General features: G+C 40.3%; 1 protein-coding gene across 1 annotated transcript in view; it reads left to right on the top strand.

The window, feature by feature from the left end:
- The window catches only part of L3MBTL2 (L3MBTL histone methyl-lysine binding protein 2), a 51,485-nt gene that overhangs the window by 29,906 nt on the left and 2,431 nt on the right, over positions 1-19,148 (top strand). Inside the window, exons 11-17 of the mRNA XM_075286336.1 lie at positions 404-508; positions 3,108-3,255; positions 4,841-4,923; positions 5,091-5,325; positions 7,358-7,423; positions 9,120-9,200; positions 17,492-17,575. Of these exons, the coding sequence (XP_075142437.1) occupies positions 404-508; positions 3,108-3,255; positions 4,841-4,923; positions 5,091-5,325; positions 7,358-7,423; positions 9,120-9,200; positions 17,492-17,575 (802 nt within the window). The remainder of the gene's footprint in view (positions 1-403; positions 509-3,107; positions 3,256-4,840; positions 4,924-5,090; positions 5,326-7,357; positions 7,424-9,119; positions 9,201-17,491; positions 17,576-19,148) is intronic.

The raw sequence follows: 19,148 nt of genomic DNA, 5'->3' as shown, positions 1-19,148 counted from the left end.
GGGGCTTTGGACTAAGCACTGAGGAACCCCAACAGCAAGGGGGAGGAGTTGGTAGTCTACAGTGTCAAATGCTGCTGAGAGATCCTGGAGAATAAGAAGTGAATAGTTCTGTTTAGCATTAAAACAGTTTATTTTATATCAGCTTTGAAAAATGGTTTTAAAAGACTCAATTTATCTTTGTTCTAGTTTTTAGTTAATTTTTGGGTATTTCATTCTGTATGCATAGAGACTCTCCAAAAAAAGAAAAAAAAAATAGTAAACTTGAAAAAACTCTGTATTGATGTCCTGGATATTTTTTTGTATAGTTAGAGCTACTCTTGAGGTGAATGATATCATGTGATTGACAATTGGATATGTGATGTAAAAAGCTAATAAATCTGTTATATTTCTGTATGTCTTTCAGCTGAGAATTGTTTATCCAAAAGGTATCTGGTTTGAGGAAGGGATGAAACTTGAAGCTATTGACCCTCTTAATCTTGGTAACATATGTGTAGCTACAGTGTGGAAAGTAAGTGATTTTCACAATATAAGGCAATTATCCAAGAATATAAAAATGTGGGTAAAGGCAAACAATGTGATAAAATAACCTCTCACTGAAATTGCTGAAAGCAAAATCAAAATTTTACTTTTATTGATATACATTAAAAAAGTGTCTCAAACCTATCCCCTTTATTCATCCCCCTAAATCATGAAATTTGCACAAAGGAGATTATTATAAATAGGAATAGCACAAACAATCTGGAGTCTATTATGCCCGAGCAGAAGACTTCTAGACTAAATAATCCTAACTGTGTGTGCAAAATCGGGTAAAGTGACAGAATATATATATATTGTGAGAAAGGTAGCTCAATAGCAGCAATGGTGCGGACCCAACCAATCATAGACAGGGACATAATGTCTACAAACAGGTTTGTTTGGAAAAGCAGCAAAATAAATAAACCTTCAGTTCAGGTACAGAATAAGTAAAAATAAAATACAGCCTCAACTTCAGGCAAAATAACGTCAAACCAAACCCTGCTTGTCCAAGCACTAACTAAACAGTAAAAAAACCTAACTATACATGTAGCTTACTATCAACCACACAAGCAAAAAAAAAAGTAGCACAGTCTCACCAGACTCTCAGTATTTCAGGACAGACCCAGGCGCTTCCTCTCGCTTCCAGGATCTCCCTGAAGTGTAGGCTCTGCTGCCTTTTATGGTCCAGTAACGAGCCTAAGGCCCACACCTGGGCTGAAGCCCACACAAGACCTGAACTGGGCGAGATATACCGTGATTCCAGCTCTCTGCCTGTTACCTTCTCACAATTTATATTATGTTCGCATATATGACAAAATAAAAAAATTGCATGCTATGAGCGTATTGATGTGTTATCCCCTATTTGTAAATGGGGTCTATCAGGTCTCTAAGTGTGGAGAAACATACTATGCATATCTGGGGAAAATGTAGCATCTGGGCAAAACACAAGGACGTGCAATAGGAATAAAATCAGAGCTCATGTGCTAAACAGAGCAGTCTGCAATCCTAATAAACCTACAGATGCTTTGTACAGAATGTAGAAATATGCAATCACATAATATCATGCTCATACCAGAATACTCATACCCAGAATGTATGTGAAAGTGAAACAAATTTCTCAAACAACTTATATAATATGTGTAAAGGAAACATATACACGCCACAATAACTAATGGATCAAAAACCAAGTTCAAAATAATGTAAATGGTGAAAAATATATAGGTAAAGTGAAATACGAGGCATGCAAAAAATTCAATATATAGGTCTACAACCAATCCAATCAAAATGCACCACTGGCCACCTCTACATGAGGCAACAAATATTTAGTGGGTACTTAAGAATGTTGTGTAAAAATGTGGAAAGCCATGGAAGTGAGGAAACATAAAATGGCTGAAGGCTGAGGCCACACGTCATGGAAATGCATTTTTTTTGTTGTTGGAGATTCTGCTGCGTTTTTTTTTTTAGCCAAAGCTAAGAATGCCTACCAAAGTATTTGGGAATATATGGGAATCTCTTTATATACCTTTTACCTACCTTCCACTCAATTCACGCCTGACTTTGGCTCAAAAAAACCGCAGCAAAGTCTTCAACAAAAAAAGTTATATCTCCACAAAGTGGAGCCGCAGCCTAAGGGAGTTGCTCTCTTAAAGAAGTTTTCCAGAATTTAAATATTGATAATATTTCCTTAGGATTGTTAATCAATATCAAATGTTTCCAACACATGGCACTAACACTTGAGCATTGCTTCCGATTCACCATCCAGTGATGCTATTTTAATCAGTTACATGGCCTGTTTTTATCTCAGTCCTATTCAATTATATAGGGCCTGAGCTGCAATAAAAGTGGTGGTGTGATTGGTAAGCAATGAAAAGACTGTAGTACTCATCTGAACATTGCAGCTTCTGAAAGCAGCTGATCGGGGATTACACACATTTTCTGGTAAATTTTCCTATGGACATTTCATCAGTATTGCAATCCTGTAAAAACCCTTTAAGGCAATCCATCCAGGAAAACTCTAAAACCTTGTTGTCCTAGAAAATCAACTGCAGACAGACCCACAGGGTGGTTGGGGGTTACAGCAGGCAGACCATATAATGGCTGGGGGTTACAACAGGCACCTATGGCACTGCAGGGGGTTACAGGAAGCTTCAAAGCAGTAATAGAAACCCTGAAAGTAAAAGCCTGAAGAACCTTCTACGCCATCAGATGACAACTGTACCACCTCAAACCACCGGTGAGGGTCTGGCTGAAGATATTTGACGCAGTCGTCTCCCTGATTTTTCTCTATGGCAGTGAGGTTTGGGGTCCAGCCACCTACCCAGACCAGCCAAAATGGGACTCTAGCCCAACAGAGACCTTCCACGTGGAGTTCTACAAATACCTGCTCCATGTCCATCGCAACACCCCCAACATGGCCTGCAGGGCAGAGCTAGGCAGACTCCCCCTATGGCTCACCATACAGAAGAGGGCAGGTGCACAATACATTTATTTTAGCTATCACAGTTACTTTTCTAATTCTCAGATTCTGTTTTCTCACTGCATATTCTTATTGATAGGTTATTTACATGTAAGTAATTGTCCTTTTTTCCCAGGTACTGCTGGAAGGCTATTTGATGGTGGGCATGGACAGTAATCCATCTGCAGATGATTCACAATGGTTTTGCTATCATGCAACATCAAGCTCCATTTTTCCTGTAGGATTCTGTGAAAAAAACAACATTGAGCTCACGCTTCCTAAGGGTATTCCTTATAAAAAATATTATGGATTTAATTCACAAAGATGAGTAGAAACCCTAGAGGACCTGTCATCAGGGCTGAAAATCCCTGTGAGATACATCTGAGCATTATGATGTTTTGTTTTTTCAAATCCATTCTGCCATTCCAGAAATATAAGCCTTTGTAGTGCTGATGCAAATTAGGTTAAGATGGGCGGTAACACTGATTTCTCTGGGGTGGGGTCTTTGTGTGCAATATGTCATGCAGTGTTACCGCAATCTTCACTGGTATACCCTAATTCACCTCAACATTGAAAGAGTTCATACTTGACCCCACAATGCTCATTGTGACTGCACTTATAAAATGATACATCTCACTGGGCTTTTCCGACTGAGTGACAGTGCTCTTTAAAGGGGTATTCCATCTACATAATTATTTTTTAATTTGTAGATGATTAAAAGTTAAACATTTTTGCAAATGTAAGTAATTAAAAATTCTGCAGAGTTTTAAAGGATTTTCCCAGGGAACCTGTCTGTAAGGCTCTCTCTATATTATGTATCGTTGTCTTTTAGGACCCAGTTTTAATTTTCTTACTACAGTGATGTAACTGGTCATTGATCATTGTATTGCCGTCTATGGGCCATTCTGTATATTAGTATTACGGCTGGTCATAGACCCAGCCGCAATACTAATATAGCCGTGACAGGTCTGGGAGCCGCGTAGGAGCCGGCCTGCAACTTCACAGGTATGGGGCCGGTGGGGACCGGCCCCGGGGGAGAAGGGGCCACCGATACTGACCCGGCATCCGCTGTACTAGAGAGGCGGATGCCGGCGAGGGATAGAAGCTGGCACAGGTGCCGGGGCCTGAGACATCGCTACGCTCCTCTGCCCTGCATGAAACTAGCGGCGGGGGGACGGAGGAGCGGAATAGCATCACTCCTCCCGCTGCTGGCTTCATGCAGGGCAGAGGAACGTAGCAATGTCTCAGGCCCCGGCGTCTATCCCTTGCCGGCATCCGCCTCTCTATTAGAGCGGATGCCAGGCGCCACATTCGGACTATAAGACGCACCCTTCTTTTCCCCCCAAATTTGGGGAAAAAAAGTGCGTCTTATAGTCTGAAAAATACGGTAATATGGACAACTGTCTCATACACAGATGAAATTCAGGTTTTTAGTTTGCTGTTCATGAATTGTAACCCCCTACACTTTGCTTAGCTTCAAATAAATTGAATTTGTAAAGAATATAATGTAAGCCTAATTTAAAGGGAATGTGTCACCAGGAAATGACCTGTCGGTGTCCGACAGCTAGTGTCCATAGCTAATGTCCACGCAAGATTTTAGCAACGAACACTAGCTGTGTCCCTTTCCACTTTCCATTATTTTAAATGGGATATTACGTTGTGTCCTTAAGTGTCCGTTTACAACCATGTCCGATTTTTTTAAAATATATTTAACATAAAACTTTGTTAAAGTAATAGTTCATTTTCTGGCGACACATTCCCTTTAAGCATGCATTTACAACTGGAGGTACTAAATGACTTACACTTAGTCATACAAACTACATATTAAACATTCACTGTATACGTGTGTATATGTTGCTTCTTTAACAGGATATACTATTGAAGAGTTTTCTTGGGAAAGCTATCTGGAGCAAACTAATTCCAAAGCTGCTCCGGCAATGCTATTTAACACTGTAAGTATGTTGTGTGTGTATGTGTTCATGTGGGTATCCGTAGTAAACAGGAAAACATTTATAGTAATTTATTTTATTGTATATTTTATTTATACATTATATTCCTTATCCGAAATAAGAAATTATATTAAAAATAAAAAAGCATCAACTAGATCTTTCCATTTCAGGATCCCCCTAATCACGGTTTTAGACCAGGTATGAAGCTCGAAGCTGTGGATCTAATGGAACCCCATTTGATTTGTGTGGCTACTGTAGTGCGAGTGGTGCAAAGACTCCTCCGTATTCACTTTGATGGATGGGATGATGATTATGATCAATGGGCAGACTGTGAATCACCAGACATCTATCCAGTTGGTTGGTGTGAGTTGACTGGATACCAGCTTCAGCCTCCTGTAGCAGAAGGTATTATGATTTACCCTTATTATAATGTATGCTGCCATATGTATCAGTTACAGAATTATTTGTATACAAACTAAGAATACTGCACGTTACATGTATTTCCAGTGTTCCTCTGCACAGAACAGCATTTTACATTATGCATTCTCCTATTCTGGTATTCGGATACATGCTGTATAGCAAAATTACATTCTTATGGCTTATGCTTGGTGCATAGGAGATTATTGAGACATCAGGGAATCCATCTGATATTTACTTCTGATGTGCAGAAAAACTATAATCATTAGTTAGTCTACAGGGCCTCGGAAAGCCTGCCTTCGCCTACAGAGCAGTGCCATGTGGGGTGTAAAACGTAAAGCTGCAATTTTTGTCACCACATCTTCTATGCCCTAAAATTGGGATTTTCATGATTATGTATTTTTTTTGCTGCAAAATCAATGATCATTTACCTCCACTGTTTTTGAAATGATGACTTTCAGAGGTAAATATTTTTCTTCGTCTCTTCAAGTTCATGAAGGTTGACTCCATACTTCTGTCTTGGCAGAAAATAGCCTAAGTACTCCTCGTACTTTGGTTTCATTAGAATACAGTATAGCTAGCAGCATATGATAGAAGTGTAATAAAAGAAAGGTAAGATATAGAATGTTTAACAAACCTAGTTCAGCCAACTAAACAAGCCTTGAACAGTTTTTATCAAATTTCTATTAATTAGTTTTTGAATGTCTAAAATCTGTCATCCAAAATATGAAAACTATTCCTTTAAAGAGGTTGTCCATAAATTTCAGTAATTGGGAAGAAGGTGGGGGAAGGTGAAATATTTAAATGAAATAAATAAATAAAAATCATACTCTCCAGTCCCCAGCGCTCTGGTGTCTGCCATATGATGTCATCTTTCCTGTGGCTGGTAAGGCCATTCCTGTAGCTTACGCTGGCAAAGGCATGGAGCATGCTGGACTGGACAGTGGCGGTAGATACAAGCACCAGGAACAGGTAAGTATGGTTTATAAAGAAGGGCAAAAAAAGGTTTCACCTTCCCCAGCTTCCTCTCTGAGTTCAGAAATTCCAGGACAACCCCTTTAAAGGACATATTTATTTATGCATTTTGCATTATGTTGTTAATGTATCATTCAGTTACATCATTCTGGCACACATTAATTAAAGGGTTTGTCCACAAATGATTTTTTTTAAGGACTATTTTTGGGATAGGCTATAAATATCTGATATATGGGGGTGGGGCTGACAGGTGGGCCCCAGCATGGATCAACTATACAGGGCCGCTTCCATCACCTTTACTATACACAACATTGGGCCAGAAGCAGTTGGCTCTGTGATTTGTATAGTGGCCAATCGTTGGTAATGCAGCTCAGATCCCACTATAGTCAGTAGAGCAGTATACAGGAACCTGAGCCAACTGTTCCCCGCCTGTCCAGCTGCCGGTAGGCCTCCCACCAATCAGATATTTATGGCCTATCCTAAGGATGGGCAATAAAAAATAAATACTGAACAGCCCCTTTAACTTGTGTTAAAAATTGTGCAGTAAAAGAAAGGCCCTGAACTACATGGACAATTGCAAATGTATGGAATCCAGGAAAAAAATTACTTTGCCACAAAAAAACTTAATGTTAAGCCGTGAGCACAAAATCTCTAAAAAAGTGTCTGTCTGGTCATTTAGAACTGGTCAATCTGTTTACATTTGTATCAGCGGTAAATTCTATCAGATTTCACTGGAATAATAGTGTGGCATCCATTAATATTCTCAGCTAAAAAAAACAATGCGCTCGGCAAATCCCAGTTGTCCTGAATAGTCCTATGAAATACATTGTATAACAGATACTGCAAATTGTTATGATCTCTCTAGTTTTGGAGATCTATTTCCATGTCTCATTTATTGTAACTTATATTTGTGAGATCCCCAAATACTGTACCATAACCCAAGGTAAATTCTAGATAAACCTCTTTAAACAGAGTTACTTATTAGTTTATCTGAGTCTTTCAATGTTCTTCCATATCATGCTGTGTCATTCTATTCTGTTTATAGAACAGCCTGAAGAGATACAAAAACCTAAAGAAATAAAGAAAAAAAAGAAGATTTTTGGAAAGAGACGTAAGTATTTATCTGTGTCCTTTCTACCAAAGTGGGTTGTAAAAAAGACAAACCAATATTATTTACCAACTAATACATTTTAACACAGCTTCAATTGTAAAAAAGTATGTATGCTTGCAGTTCTATATGATGTATCCTAAAATCCACCCTGCCACTTGTGCGTACTTGTAGCATGTCCTATAATCCACCCTGCAGCTTGTACATACTTTTTGGAATAGATACAACAGAAGTTTCAAACCAGGCCTATGAATGGTTACTATGGTGGCCGATAGTATATACATTCCTGGACAGTATATAAGAGTAGAGGAGTTATTTTCAGTGTCCCTGTATTTTTTAGAGGGAGATATTTCTTTGCTAGGTGTAGGGGGTCAGAGGAGATAACATAGTCTCTTGCACTGAGTTTACTGGATGACTGTCACCTCCTGTATGCACTGGTAACTCTCCTTTTGCAAATGATGTAGAATTGATGTTTGGAGATGACCTTTCGTAGACAGATGAACAGTTTCTTCTTTAAGGTCAAGGCTGATGTTGTTTCACCTTGGCATGAGGTAGGTTCATGCCTTAGTGCTTCAGGACACCAAAGTGCAAAAAGGTCTGCTTAAGAGTGCGCTGAATTCAGCCTTACTATCGGCTTTCCCGATCTGTGCCCTGGGTAAATCGCTATCGGTCCCGGTACAGTAGTGCTTTATAGTCAGAAGGGCGTTCCTGACAGTCAGTCAGGTACGTCCTTCTCCACAGCAGCGCCTATCGAGCTGTACAATGTGAGCGGGGAGGAACGCCTCCCTCCCCTCCTGATAATACTCGTCTATGTATGAGCACTGTGAGTAGAGGGAGGGGGCGTTCCTCCCCGCTCACATTGTATAGCGCGATAGGCGCTGCTGTGGAGAAGGACGTACCTGACTGACTCTCAGGACCGCCCTTCTGACTGTAAAGAGCTACGGTACCGGGACCGATAGTGCTTTACCCAGGGCACAGATCGGGAAAGCCAATAGTGCGCTGAATTCAGCGCACTGTCAGCTTTCCAGCAGTATATAAAACTGCCTGTGCCTAATCTGATGAAAGGTCCTCCTTAACACATATGACCACTATATAGCTTTATAGAGACACTTCTTTATGTTTAAAGGGAGTCCGTCACCAGCAAAGTCAATATCAAACTAATCACACTACCTTGTAGGCTGCTTCTGCACTTTCCAAAGATGCTGTTCTTGTTCTGCATTGCAGCTTCACTTTTATTCATATGCTAATTAGCTGAAAAGGGCTTTAGGGTGGAAGGGGGTGTATTTTTCAACTTGGTTTCTGAATGTTGGTTTACCTCTTTGGGGAGAAAATAACTACATACTGAAATCTGTTCTATCATCTTAGGTTTTTTTTTTCACTAGAAGTTCTTTATACAAGGCAGTGAAGATCACACAATTGTAGCGTAGGCTATGAGAAATAACATAGAAGCAGGTTGTACTTTCTTTTTTCCTGGACTGTTCCCTTGAGAGGTTCCTTAGCAGACAAGGAGTCAACAATCCTTGCCAAAATAACAAATAATTCTGAAGCAAACCAGTTATCAGGATATTGTTCCCTTTTTGTGTCACTTGTATCAGTCATGGTAGGAGGATGGTGGCAAAAAATTGTAGAGAAGACGTAGTGTCATATTTGTGTCCTTTCTGCATCCAAATTATTGGTAACTACTTTTTATTTAATTTAGGCAAGAAGAGAGCTTGTAGGAAGATGGGAGCTGTGGACAGCGGAGAGGCTTCACTTTCTCTTGCTCCTTTGGAAGCCACAAGTAAGATTATTTCAATAGTTTGTTTATTCATTTACCCATTGGGGTTAGTATATTAAATCTAAAAAAAAAAGATCGGTATTGAAAGTGTTTTAGTATTGTATAGTATGTCATTGTAGTGCACAATGTTTTACACGGTATAATGAGCTGGATATTATGGCTGTGCACGTAGCACCACCATTTTCTTCAGATGTGTTCATGAAAATGAGTGATTTTTACAAATAATATGAATACAGCTATCATTGTATTAGGTACTGTATTATAAAATATGCTATGGATAGATACAGGCATAAAGCATAGTGGCTCAGTGGTTAGCACTGCAGCGCTGGACTCCTACGTTCGAATCCAACCAAGGACAATATCTGCATGGAGTTTGTATGTTTGCGTGGGTTTCCTCCGGGTACACTGGTTTCCTCCCACACTCCAAAGATTTACTGACAAAGAATGTACATTATGAGCCCAATATGGGACAGTGCTTAACAATTTCTATAAAAGCACTGCAGAATATGGTGGCACAAATAGAAATAAATACATAAATAATAAAGATCTCAGCAGATTATATGGAACAAAAAAATTGCAGGGTTCTGTTCAGGAGTTGAGGTTATGGTTACTACGGCGGCTGCAGGGAGCGCACACAGAACCTGTGTGCGCACCATGCCCTGCGAGTGTCAAGCGTATGTTACCACTGACAATTCCCTTTAACACCCGTGGTCGGAACCAAGTCCTATCGCGGGTGTTAACCCCTGAGATGCTGGCGGTCAAAAATGACCGCCGGCATCTCAGGGGTTTTGTTATATAATGGCCCCGATCGGCACTACCTGCAACGGTTTCGGGGGGTGCCGGTGTTGGTAATGGGGAGCCTGGGGTCTGATCAGTGACTCCGGGTCTGCCCCATCACTTCCCGCTCCATGTACCTGGTTGATCCTGCCAAAAAGGAAGCTGTCAGCCCCGTGCATCTACACAGGCTGACAGCTTTGTGTACACTGCAATACATGTGTATTGCAGCGTACATCTAGTTAAGCAGAGATCAGAAGATCACTGCTTCAATCCCCCATGGGGACAGAAAAAAAAAGTTATAAAAAAAAGTTTAAGCTTAAAATAAATTAGAAAGAAATAAAGCCCCAAAAATCCCATTTTCCCATGTAAAATGTTTTATGTAAAATAAAGAAAAATATTAAGAAAATTACATATTTGGTATCACCGCGTCCGTAATAACCTCAACAATAAAATGAAAACATTATTTAACCCGAATGGCGAACATCATAAAAAAAATTAAAAAAAAGTAGAAAACCGGACAAAATAATTATTATTCACCACCTTTGCCTTTACAAAATGTTCAATAAAAAGTAATCAAATGGTCAAATGAAAACCAAAATGGTACCAATAAAAAGCAGAGGTCATCCTGCAAAAAATAAGCTCTCAACCAGCTCTGTCTACCGGAAAATAAAAATGTTATGCCTTTCAGAAGATGGCGATGCAAAAATAATAGATTTTTTTCCCCTAAATTGAATTTTATTCTGCACAAATAGCAACGCATTAAAAAATAATATAAATGAGGTATCGCCATAATCGTAGCGATCCGCAGAATAAAGGTAACATGTTACATATGCTGTATGCTGCACAGGAAAAAAAAAATGCTAAAAAGCAATGCCAGAATTGATGTTTCCTTTTACATCCCACCCAGAAAGAGTTAAAATGTAGTGAATAAGTTACAGGCACCCCAAAATGGTGGCATTGAAAAGCACATCTAATACCGCAAACACCAAGCCCTCATATGGCCACATTGCCAGAATGAGCAATGAGAGAGAATACACCAGCGTTGATTCCCCCCCCAGAATGCCCCTCTTTCCCGTCCGTGTCATAGGAGCTAGTGGGAACATAGAATGGGATTTGGTGTGCCCAATTTACTCTGCACAGCTTACATATTCACTTCGGGGTTACTAATGCTCACTACATCACTTGATAAATTCTTTGAGGGGTGCGGTTTTCAAAACAGGGTCACTTTCAAGAGGTTTCCACCGTTTTCACACCTCAAGGGCTTTGTAAATGTGACATGGTTCCTGAAACTGCTCACAGCCAGATCTGCCTTCTAAAAGCTCCTTGGCGCGCCTTCCCTTCTGCGTCTCGCTGTGCTTCCATATATTAGTTTACACCCACAAGTGTGGTACTATGGTAGTTGGGAGAACTTGCATAACAAATTGTGGGATGCGTTTTCTCCTTTAACCCCTTGTGAATGTGCAAATTCTAGGGCTAAACAAAAATATTAGTAAAATAAAATCAAATATGTAAATTTTACCTCCATTTTGTCTTAAATCCTGTTAAGCACTTAAAAGGTTATAGGTATATGTTGTTTTGGCTTATTTAAGGGGTGCAGTTTTGAAAATGGGGTGATTTATGGGGGGTTTAATACAAGGGTCTTTCAAAACCCCTTCATAACTGGATTAGTCCCTTAAAAAATGGGTTTTTAAAATTTTGAATATTGTTGTTTCACTTGTAAACCTTATAATGTCTGTAAAAAATAAAAGGGCGACTAAAGTTTGATGCCGACATAAAGCAGAGATCTGGGACATGAGATTTATGATATAATTTTGGATGTGAATCCTCTTGGGGGTTCCCTAACAGCATGTCACCTTTAGGGACCCCCCCGTAGTGGCGATCACTGCGGCTGGCCGGTGTAATTAGACCAGTCAGCATGTCACTTTTAGAGGACCCCCAAGAGGATTCACATCCCCCTCTGCAGCTCCCTGAGCCCCCTCCCCAAGCCGCCGATGTCTCATACAGAAGCTGCGGCTGACTGGTCTAATCACACCGGCCAGCCGCAGCGATCGCCGCTACAAGGGGGGTTCCCTAAAGGTGATATGCTGTTAGGGAACAGCATGTCCCCTTTAGAGGACCCCAAACAGCATGTCACCTTTAGGGGACCCCCCCTGTATCGGCGATTGCTGCCATTGGCTGGTCTAATTAGACTATCAGTCGCAGCCTTGGAGGAGGCTGCTAAGTATGCAGCAGTTGACTCTGGTATGGGGAAGTCATCTAAAGGTGTCTAATGGCATGTCACCTTTAGGTGAAACCCCACCCCCACACACCACCATTTATTTTTTCCTCTTCATCCCTTGCACCACATGTGTGTGTGTGGCTTGCGACTGTGAACGCCGTTCAGTGGCATAGCCAACTGTTCAGCATCAGTTCACAATTTTTGGCGCAGAAAGTTTTTTTTTTTTGTTTTTTTTTTTTGTGAAGAAACACAAGCCGTCATCTTCTTGTGTTTCTTCTGTAGTAGAGGGCAAGTAGGTAGTGAGATATATATATATATATATACTCAAATGTGGACCCCACCCCCTGACAATTTTGAGCCGCAGATTCCTGACTTTGTGGGCTGTTCAGGAATCAATTTTGACACTGAGGGCCTTGCAGAAATTGAATTTTTCAAAGTCTTTTTCTCTGAGGATTTTGTAAATCATATGGTGGTCCAAACAAATCTGTATGCTAATCAATTTTTGCCACAGAATCCCACATCATCATTTACTCGGTGGACCCCTGTAGATGCAGCAGAAATTATGTAATTTTGGGTCTTGTGCTGCATATGGGCCTTGTTCATAAACCTGAAATTAGACAGTATTGGAGTGCAGATATTTTGTATGACACTCCAATTTACTGTATGACCATGTCCCGATCTAGGTTTGAGTCCATTCTAAAATTTTTGCATTATAATGATAATGCACAATGTCCACCCCAAACGGACCCAACATTTGACTGTCTATACAAAATTAGACCAATCCTTGAGCATTTTGGCACCAAATTTGCCAAGGCATACACCCACAAAAAAAATTAATTCGTATAGATGAGTCACTTATACATTTTAAAGGGAGGCTTAAATTCCGCCAGTACCACCCCAGCAAAAGGGCAAGGTATGGCATTAAATTGTATAAGTTATGTGAGAGTAGCTCAGGGTACACCCACAGGTTTCGGCTTTGTGAGGGAAAGGACACTAGAATTCAGCCCCCAGAATGTCCCCCCATTCTAGGAATTAGTGGGAAAATTGTGTGGGAGTTGCTGCACCCACTGCTGGACCAGGGTTACCACCTCTATGTGGATAACTTCTATACCAGCATCCCACTTTTTAAGTCCCTTTCTTCCAGAGCTACAGTAGCATGTGGCACTGTTCGTAAAAATCAGAGAGGCCTCCCTAGGTCCCTGCTTGGCCAACCACTCAGGAGGGGTGAGAGCAGGGCACTATGTAGTGAGGACATGATGTTGGTCAGGTATAAGGACAAGAGGGATGTCCTTGTTCTGACAACAATTTATGGAAATGGCAACACCACTGTTTCTGAACGATCAACTGATACCCCCATCCTAAAGCCAGACTGCATCTTGGCATATAATAAGCACATGGGAGTGGTTGATCTTTCAGATCAAGTGCTGAAGCCATACAGTGCCATGAGAAAAACAAAAACATGGTACAAAAAGCTGGCTGTGCACATTGTACAAATGGCACTGTATAATTCTTACGTGCTATTCAAATGTGCAGGCGGGACTGGGACATTCCTTACTTTTGAAGAGGTAATCATCAAGGCCCTAATTTTTGGAAGCCGAGAAGGGGCAGGACCTAGTACTTCTGGAACAGAGGTTACCTGCATTGTTCCAGGGCAGCATTTCCCTGCTAAAGTCCCCCAAACCGCCAAAAAGGGAAGAACCCAAAAAGATGCAGAGTCTGCTCCAAAAGGGGGATACAAAATTACCCAATTTACCATTGTGAAACCTGCCCTGAAAAACCTGGACTCTATGAAGGAATGTTTCAAATTGTACCACACATCCATGAATTATTAGTTCCTTATTCTTGGTACTATAAAATATCAAACAAAACTACTATCCCTCAGTATTCTTCTAGATTAATTATTTCAGGGGTGTAGTTTCCAAAACAGGGTCACATTTCGGGGTATACCCTGTACTTCAGGGTTTATGAAAATGTGACATAGCACCTAAAAACTATTTCAATAATTTTTATCTCCAAATAGCATTCTGTCCCTGCTGTGTGCTCATACAGCCGTAAGATCCACATGTGGGGCATTTCTGTAGTCTGGATAAATTGCTCTGTAGGGTCAGGGTACTCACTATATCCCTTAATTAATTCCTTGAGGGGTGTAATTTCCAAAATGGGGTCACATTTTGGGGGTTCCGCTGTTTTGGCACCTTGGAGGCCCTGCAAGTGCAACATAGGGCCTATTCCAGCAAAATGTGTCCTCCCAAAAGTCAATTAGCACTCTTTCCATTTCAGGCGCTGTCTTGTGCCCGCAGATCAGGGTATCAGCACATATGGGGTATTGTCGTATTCAGGAGAACTTGTGCAACAAAATATGGAGTGCAACCTCTCCGTTAACCCCATTTGAAGATGAAAAATTTGGAGCTAAAGTGACATTTTATTACAAAAAAAGTCATTTTTCATTTTTACGTCTCGATGGAAAAAAAAATCTGCGAAACACCAGTAGGGTCAAAGTGCTGCTATACCCCTTGATAAATTCCTTAAAGGGTGTATTTTCCAAAATGGCGTCATTTGGGGGGGGGGGGGTGCACTGTTCTGGCACTTAAGGAGCACTGCAAATGCAGGATGGTGCCTGAAACAAATTCCAGCAAAATCTACCCTCCAAAATCCCAATTGCACTCCTTTCGTTCTGGACCCTACTGTGCGCCCATACATCAGTTTACATCCACATGTGGGGTATTTTTGTAGTCGTGAGAAAATGTTTTACAAATTTTGGGGTGCATTTTCTCCTTTATCCCCTTGTGGAAATGCCAAAAATGGGGTTAAAGCAACATTTTTTAAGAAAATATGTCTGTCTCCACATTCCAAGCCCATGTGGGGCATTTATGTAGTCAGGAGAACTTGCACAATAAATAATGTGATGCTTTTTCTTCTTTAACCCATTATGAATGTGTACATTTTAGGGCTAAATGAAAATATTAGTAAAAGAAATTGAAATTTGTATATTTCCCCTCCAATTTGTTTTGATTCCCATGAAGCACCTAAAGGGTTAATAAACTTCCTATAAGCAGTTTTGACTTATTTAAGGGATGCAGGTTTGGAAATGTGTTGAGTTATGGGTGTTCCTAATACAGGGTGCTTTCAAAGCCCTTTCAGAACAGAAGTATTCTCTTGAAAAATGGGTTTTAGAAATATTCTTGAAAATTTGGAAAATTGCTGTTTGATTTGTAAGCTTTATAATGTTTACAAACAATACCACAAAATGGTAAATCATCTGGTGTATATTAGCACGAATTAGGGGGCGTTCACACTACCGTCGGTGTCCGACAGGTAGTGTCCACTCCTAGTGTCCGCTCAAAATCTGTCACGGACATTAGGAGCGGACACTAGCTGTGTCCGTGACACCTGTCATTTATTTAAATGGGCATCGGGTGCGTTCTTTTGCACTCCGTGCCCGTCCTTCCCTGTCCGCAAGTGAAGATGTCCGACTTCTCAAGCGGACAGAAAAACCCTGCATGCAGGGTTCCTCTGGACATGTGCAGGATGAAGCACTTACCTTTCCATGGCTGTCCTTTGTAATCTTTCTGTTGCAGCAAAATGAATATATAGTTATAAATGTTTGAAGGCATAAAAAATCACTTGTAAATAAACCCAAGTAGTCCCCGTGGGCAGTGAGCAGCTTCAGCCTAGTCACAATCTCCTGGGTGTGAAAAATATATCATTTGTTAGTGTGGTAAGTTAAAGGGGTTATGCACTTCTAATATTGTTGGTCTAGCTAGGGTAGATCATCAGTGTTAGATATGCAAGGATCTGACACTTGGGACCCCTCGGAGATCAGCTGATCCAGGCAGTGCGTGTCCTGGTAATGTTTAAATCCCAGGAGCCATACTACTCACTCGTTGTGCATGGGACATAAGATTTATCAAGCATTCCCACTACTTTTTCTGACAACAGAAATAAAGACTTTAGTTCAGTACTTGGGGTACATTCTTCATTTGACATGTACCATTCTGTGATTGGAATTTCCTGTGTACATGTGCCTTACCATCCTCCCCCGAGCTAAGGAAAGCATGGTCAACATGAGGTAGTCAAAGCGTGGAGGAGAAACCTGCATGGAATTGCAGACTTTCTTCTTTCAAGGAAATGTCTTTGGCAACTATTGCTGATGCGTGGAAGATGCCTACGGTCGGCTGACTGGTATTTCTTTCTTTTACTGTGGACTGTCTAGCCTAGTCTAGCACATGGATGGCTTCAGACTTCTTCGGGTAGATAGAACACGTGACAATGGTAAGACGAAAGGAGGTGCGATGAAGGATGGGGTACTTTTTGAGACATTTTTGTGCTGCTATACTGCCCTTTTGTGGTCATTTTAACTATTCATTCATAAAAACTGGTGATTTATTGTGAGCCTCAGGGGACAATATTTGTACCCATTTGATTATTATGTTGTGTATCCTTTTAATAAATATACTATATTTATTAATAATATTGGAATTTATCATCCACTTTAGTGTCGACCCATTGGGAAATTTCCTATATTTATGTGTATTCATCCTTTTTAATGTATTTCAATAAAAAAACCTCTTTTTATATTTTTTCATATACATGTTAGTGTAGTGTTTACCTCATGTCTTTCTTTGTCCATTTGAGGTTCCTTATGGAGGTAACCGCACAAACTTTAAAAGGGGTACAGGACAAATACATGGGGGACCATTTACTTCTCATCCAATGTAATATACAAAGAGCAGAGACAGTGTGGGGCATTTCAAACCTGCCTGTGGTATGGACAAGTAGATTACAGCTGCCCTAAGAAAAGCCCCCTCTGACAGTACAGGGGCTATGGACGAGTAATGTCGGGGATGGGGGGGGCATTCTTTACAGCGATGACGCTAGGCTGTGAGGAACACCCTTCTAACAGTGGGGAATGGGAAGATTTTGGCACCGATATCTCCAGCCCCGGTGCACAACAGTGCACTGAATTCCGTGCATTGTCTTCTTTCTAGTAGTATATGAAACCGCATTTACATGAGGACATGAAAGGTCGTCTTTAAAGGGAGTCTGTCACCAGGGCAAAGCATATTAAACCAGCAACCCAGCTAAATAGATCAAGCTCATCTAAATTGAATTCATTTAACCCTATAAAACAGATCATCAAGGGCAACTCTGTTGCTCCAAACTATCGGTATATCCCACACTGCACTAAAGGACTGCTATTGCCTTCTAGTACATCAAAATATAAAATGTGCTTGTTGCACAGACCTCACTTAAAGTAATATATTTAGATTCTTTTTAACTCCTTATTTTGTTGTTGCAGAAAGAAAATACATCAAGACGTCGTACAAGAAAGCACATCAGAGCACTAAAATAATGAAATTATCAGATTCTAAGGAAAAAGAAAGTGAGTGCATTTTCTTTGGTTATTGTGAATATGTGTAACCTATAGGGAAAAAATCTGGAATAACTAACAATAGAAATCACAGTTGCTCCTGATGTGGCTTTTATGACTGTCTGAATTCTTAGGCTTTGGCTTCACTAAAGAACAAGCAGTGTTTTCTATTACAAGTTGGTTCTTCCTTCCTAGAGTGGCTGATAGATCAGCTTTGCTTGTCATGGACAAATTTTCAGATCAGTTTGCTGGCCATGTAGTTGACAATGACTGGACTTTGCTATGACCCGTCATTGCCTGTATGTCCATAGAAATCTTGAAGTAGGGACCAGTGTGGACTCAGGCAGCACTGGAACCCGTGGAAAAATCGTTTTTTCCTGCGGCGTGTTTCACAGAAAGCGTTTCCATAGGTATAATGGACTTACTGTGTTCTATTATTGTGATTCTATCTTTTTTTTTTTTTTTTTTTTCTTTTTTTTTGCTGTTGTGTTTTTCATTTGGAAAACCATATGCCATTAATTAAAATAATTCTAATTTATTTGTGCTATGTGTCATGAGGCCAGAATGTTCTGCTATTACACATTGTTTTGTGTCTTGTTTATGATTTAAGTAGTTGTACAAAATTAATAAGATTTTGGTCTTTCCTTTAGTTTTGCCAGTGGTGATAGAATTCTGCTTTATTCGGTTGCTCCTTTTGGAAATGTATGAATTGACAACTACCATTATAAACAAATCTGCAATTTTCATTACTCTTTTGAAAATATTAACATAACTTTCTGTTCAAATTTAGCAAATGTATGTTCAGGTAATCTGTATTTTCTACTCTGTAACAACTAAGGGTGTGTGTTAGATGCAACTCCAAACTCTCGAACCCTTTTCTTGCCAAGGACGTAGCTCTACGTCCTCCCTGGGTGTCACTTGCCTAGCTGAGGATGTAGCTGTTATGTACTTATTTCTAATGCCCATATCTCTGGACTCGTTTGGGCTATGAAGATAATTTTAGATTCATTTTAAAGATGAGAATCTCATCTTTAAAATGATACCAAGTTCTTCATGCTAACCCTTACTGTGCCAAAGAGATTCACTGTTGAAATCGCTATTGGAGATAGAAATATCATTGAATATCTCAATTTCCGACAGCGTTTTTAACAGTAATTCGCTAAAAATCTGTAAGGGCTATTATGAAGATCTTGGTATCATTTTAAACATGAGATTCTCATCTTTAAAATTAATCTAAAATTATATTCATAGCCCAAACAAGTCCTGAGATACAGGACTTTAAATTGTCCCCCCCCTCCTGTCTCAGGAAGCATTAGTGAAACAGGAAGGGGGAGGCGGAGCACCTGCAGCGTGCACACAGAGACAGAGAAGCATTTTCTCTGTCCCTCTGTACAACCTGTATCTGACCCCAGGAGGGGGGGAGAAGGGATTCAGTCCCTATTTCCCCCCTCCTGTCAATCAGAGAGCATACTATACTTTGGCGCTCTAATTGTCACATAAAGATATAATATAATTCCCCCCTGAGCTTTACTAGAGGTGTATTCTTATGTTATGCCCCCTGAACATAACCAGGAAGTTTATTGGC

This window comes from Leptodactylus fuscus, chromosome 9 (genome assembly GCF_031893055.1).
Source record: "Leptodactylus fuscus isolate aLepFus1 chromosome 9, aLepFus1.hap2, whole genome shotgun sequence".
Taxonomy (NCBI): Eukaryota; Metazoa; Chordata; class Amphibia; order Anura; family Leptodactylidae; genus Leptodactylus; species Leptodactylus fuscus.
The sequence above is the reverse complement of the archived record's forward strand: the minus strand, read 5'-3'. Positions and strand labels throughout refer to the sequence as shown.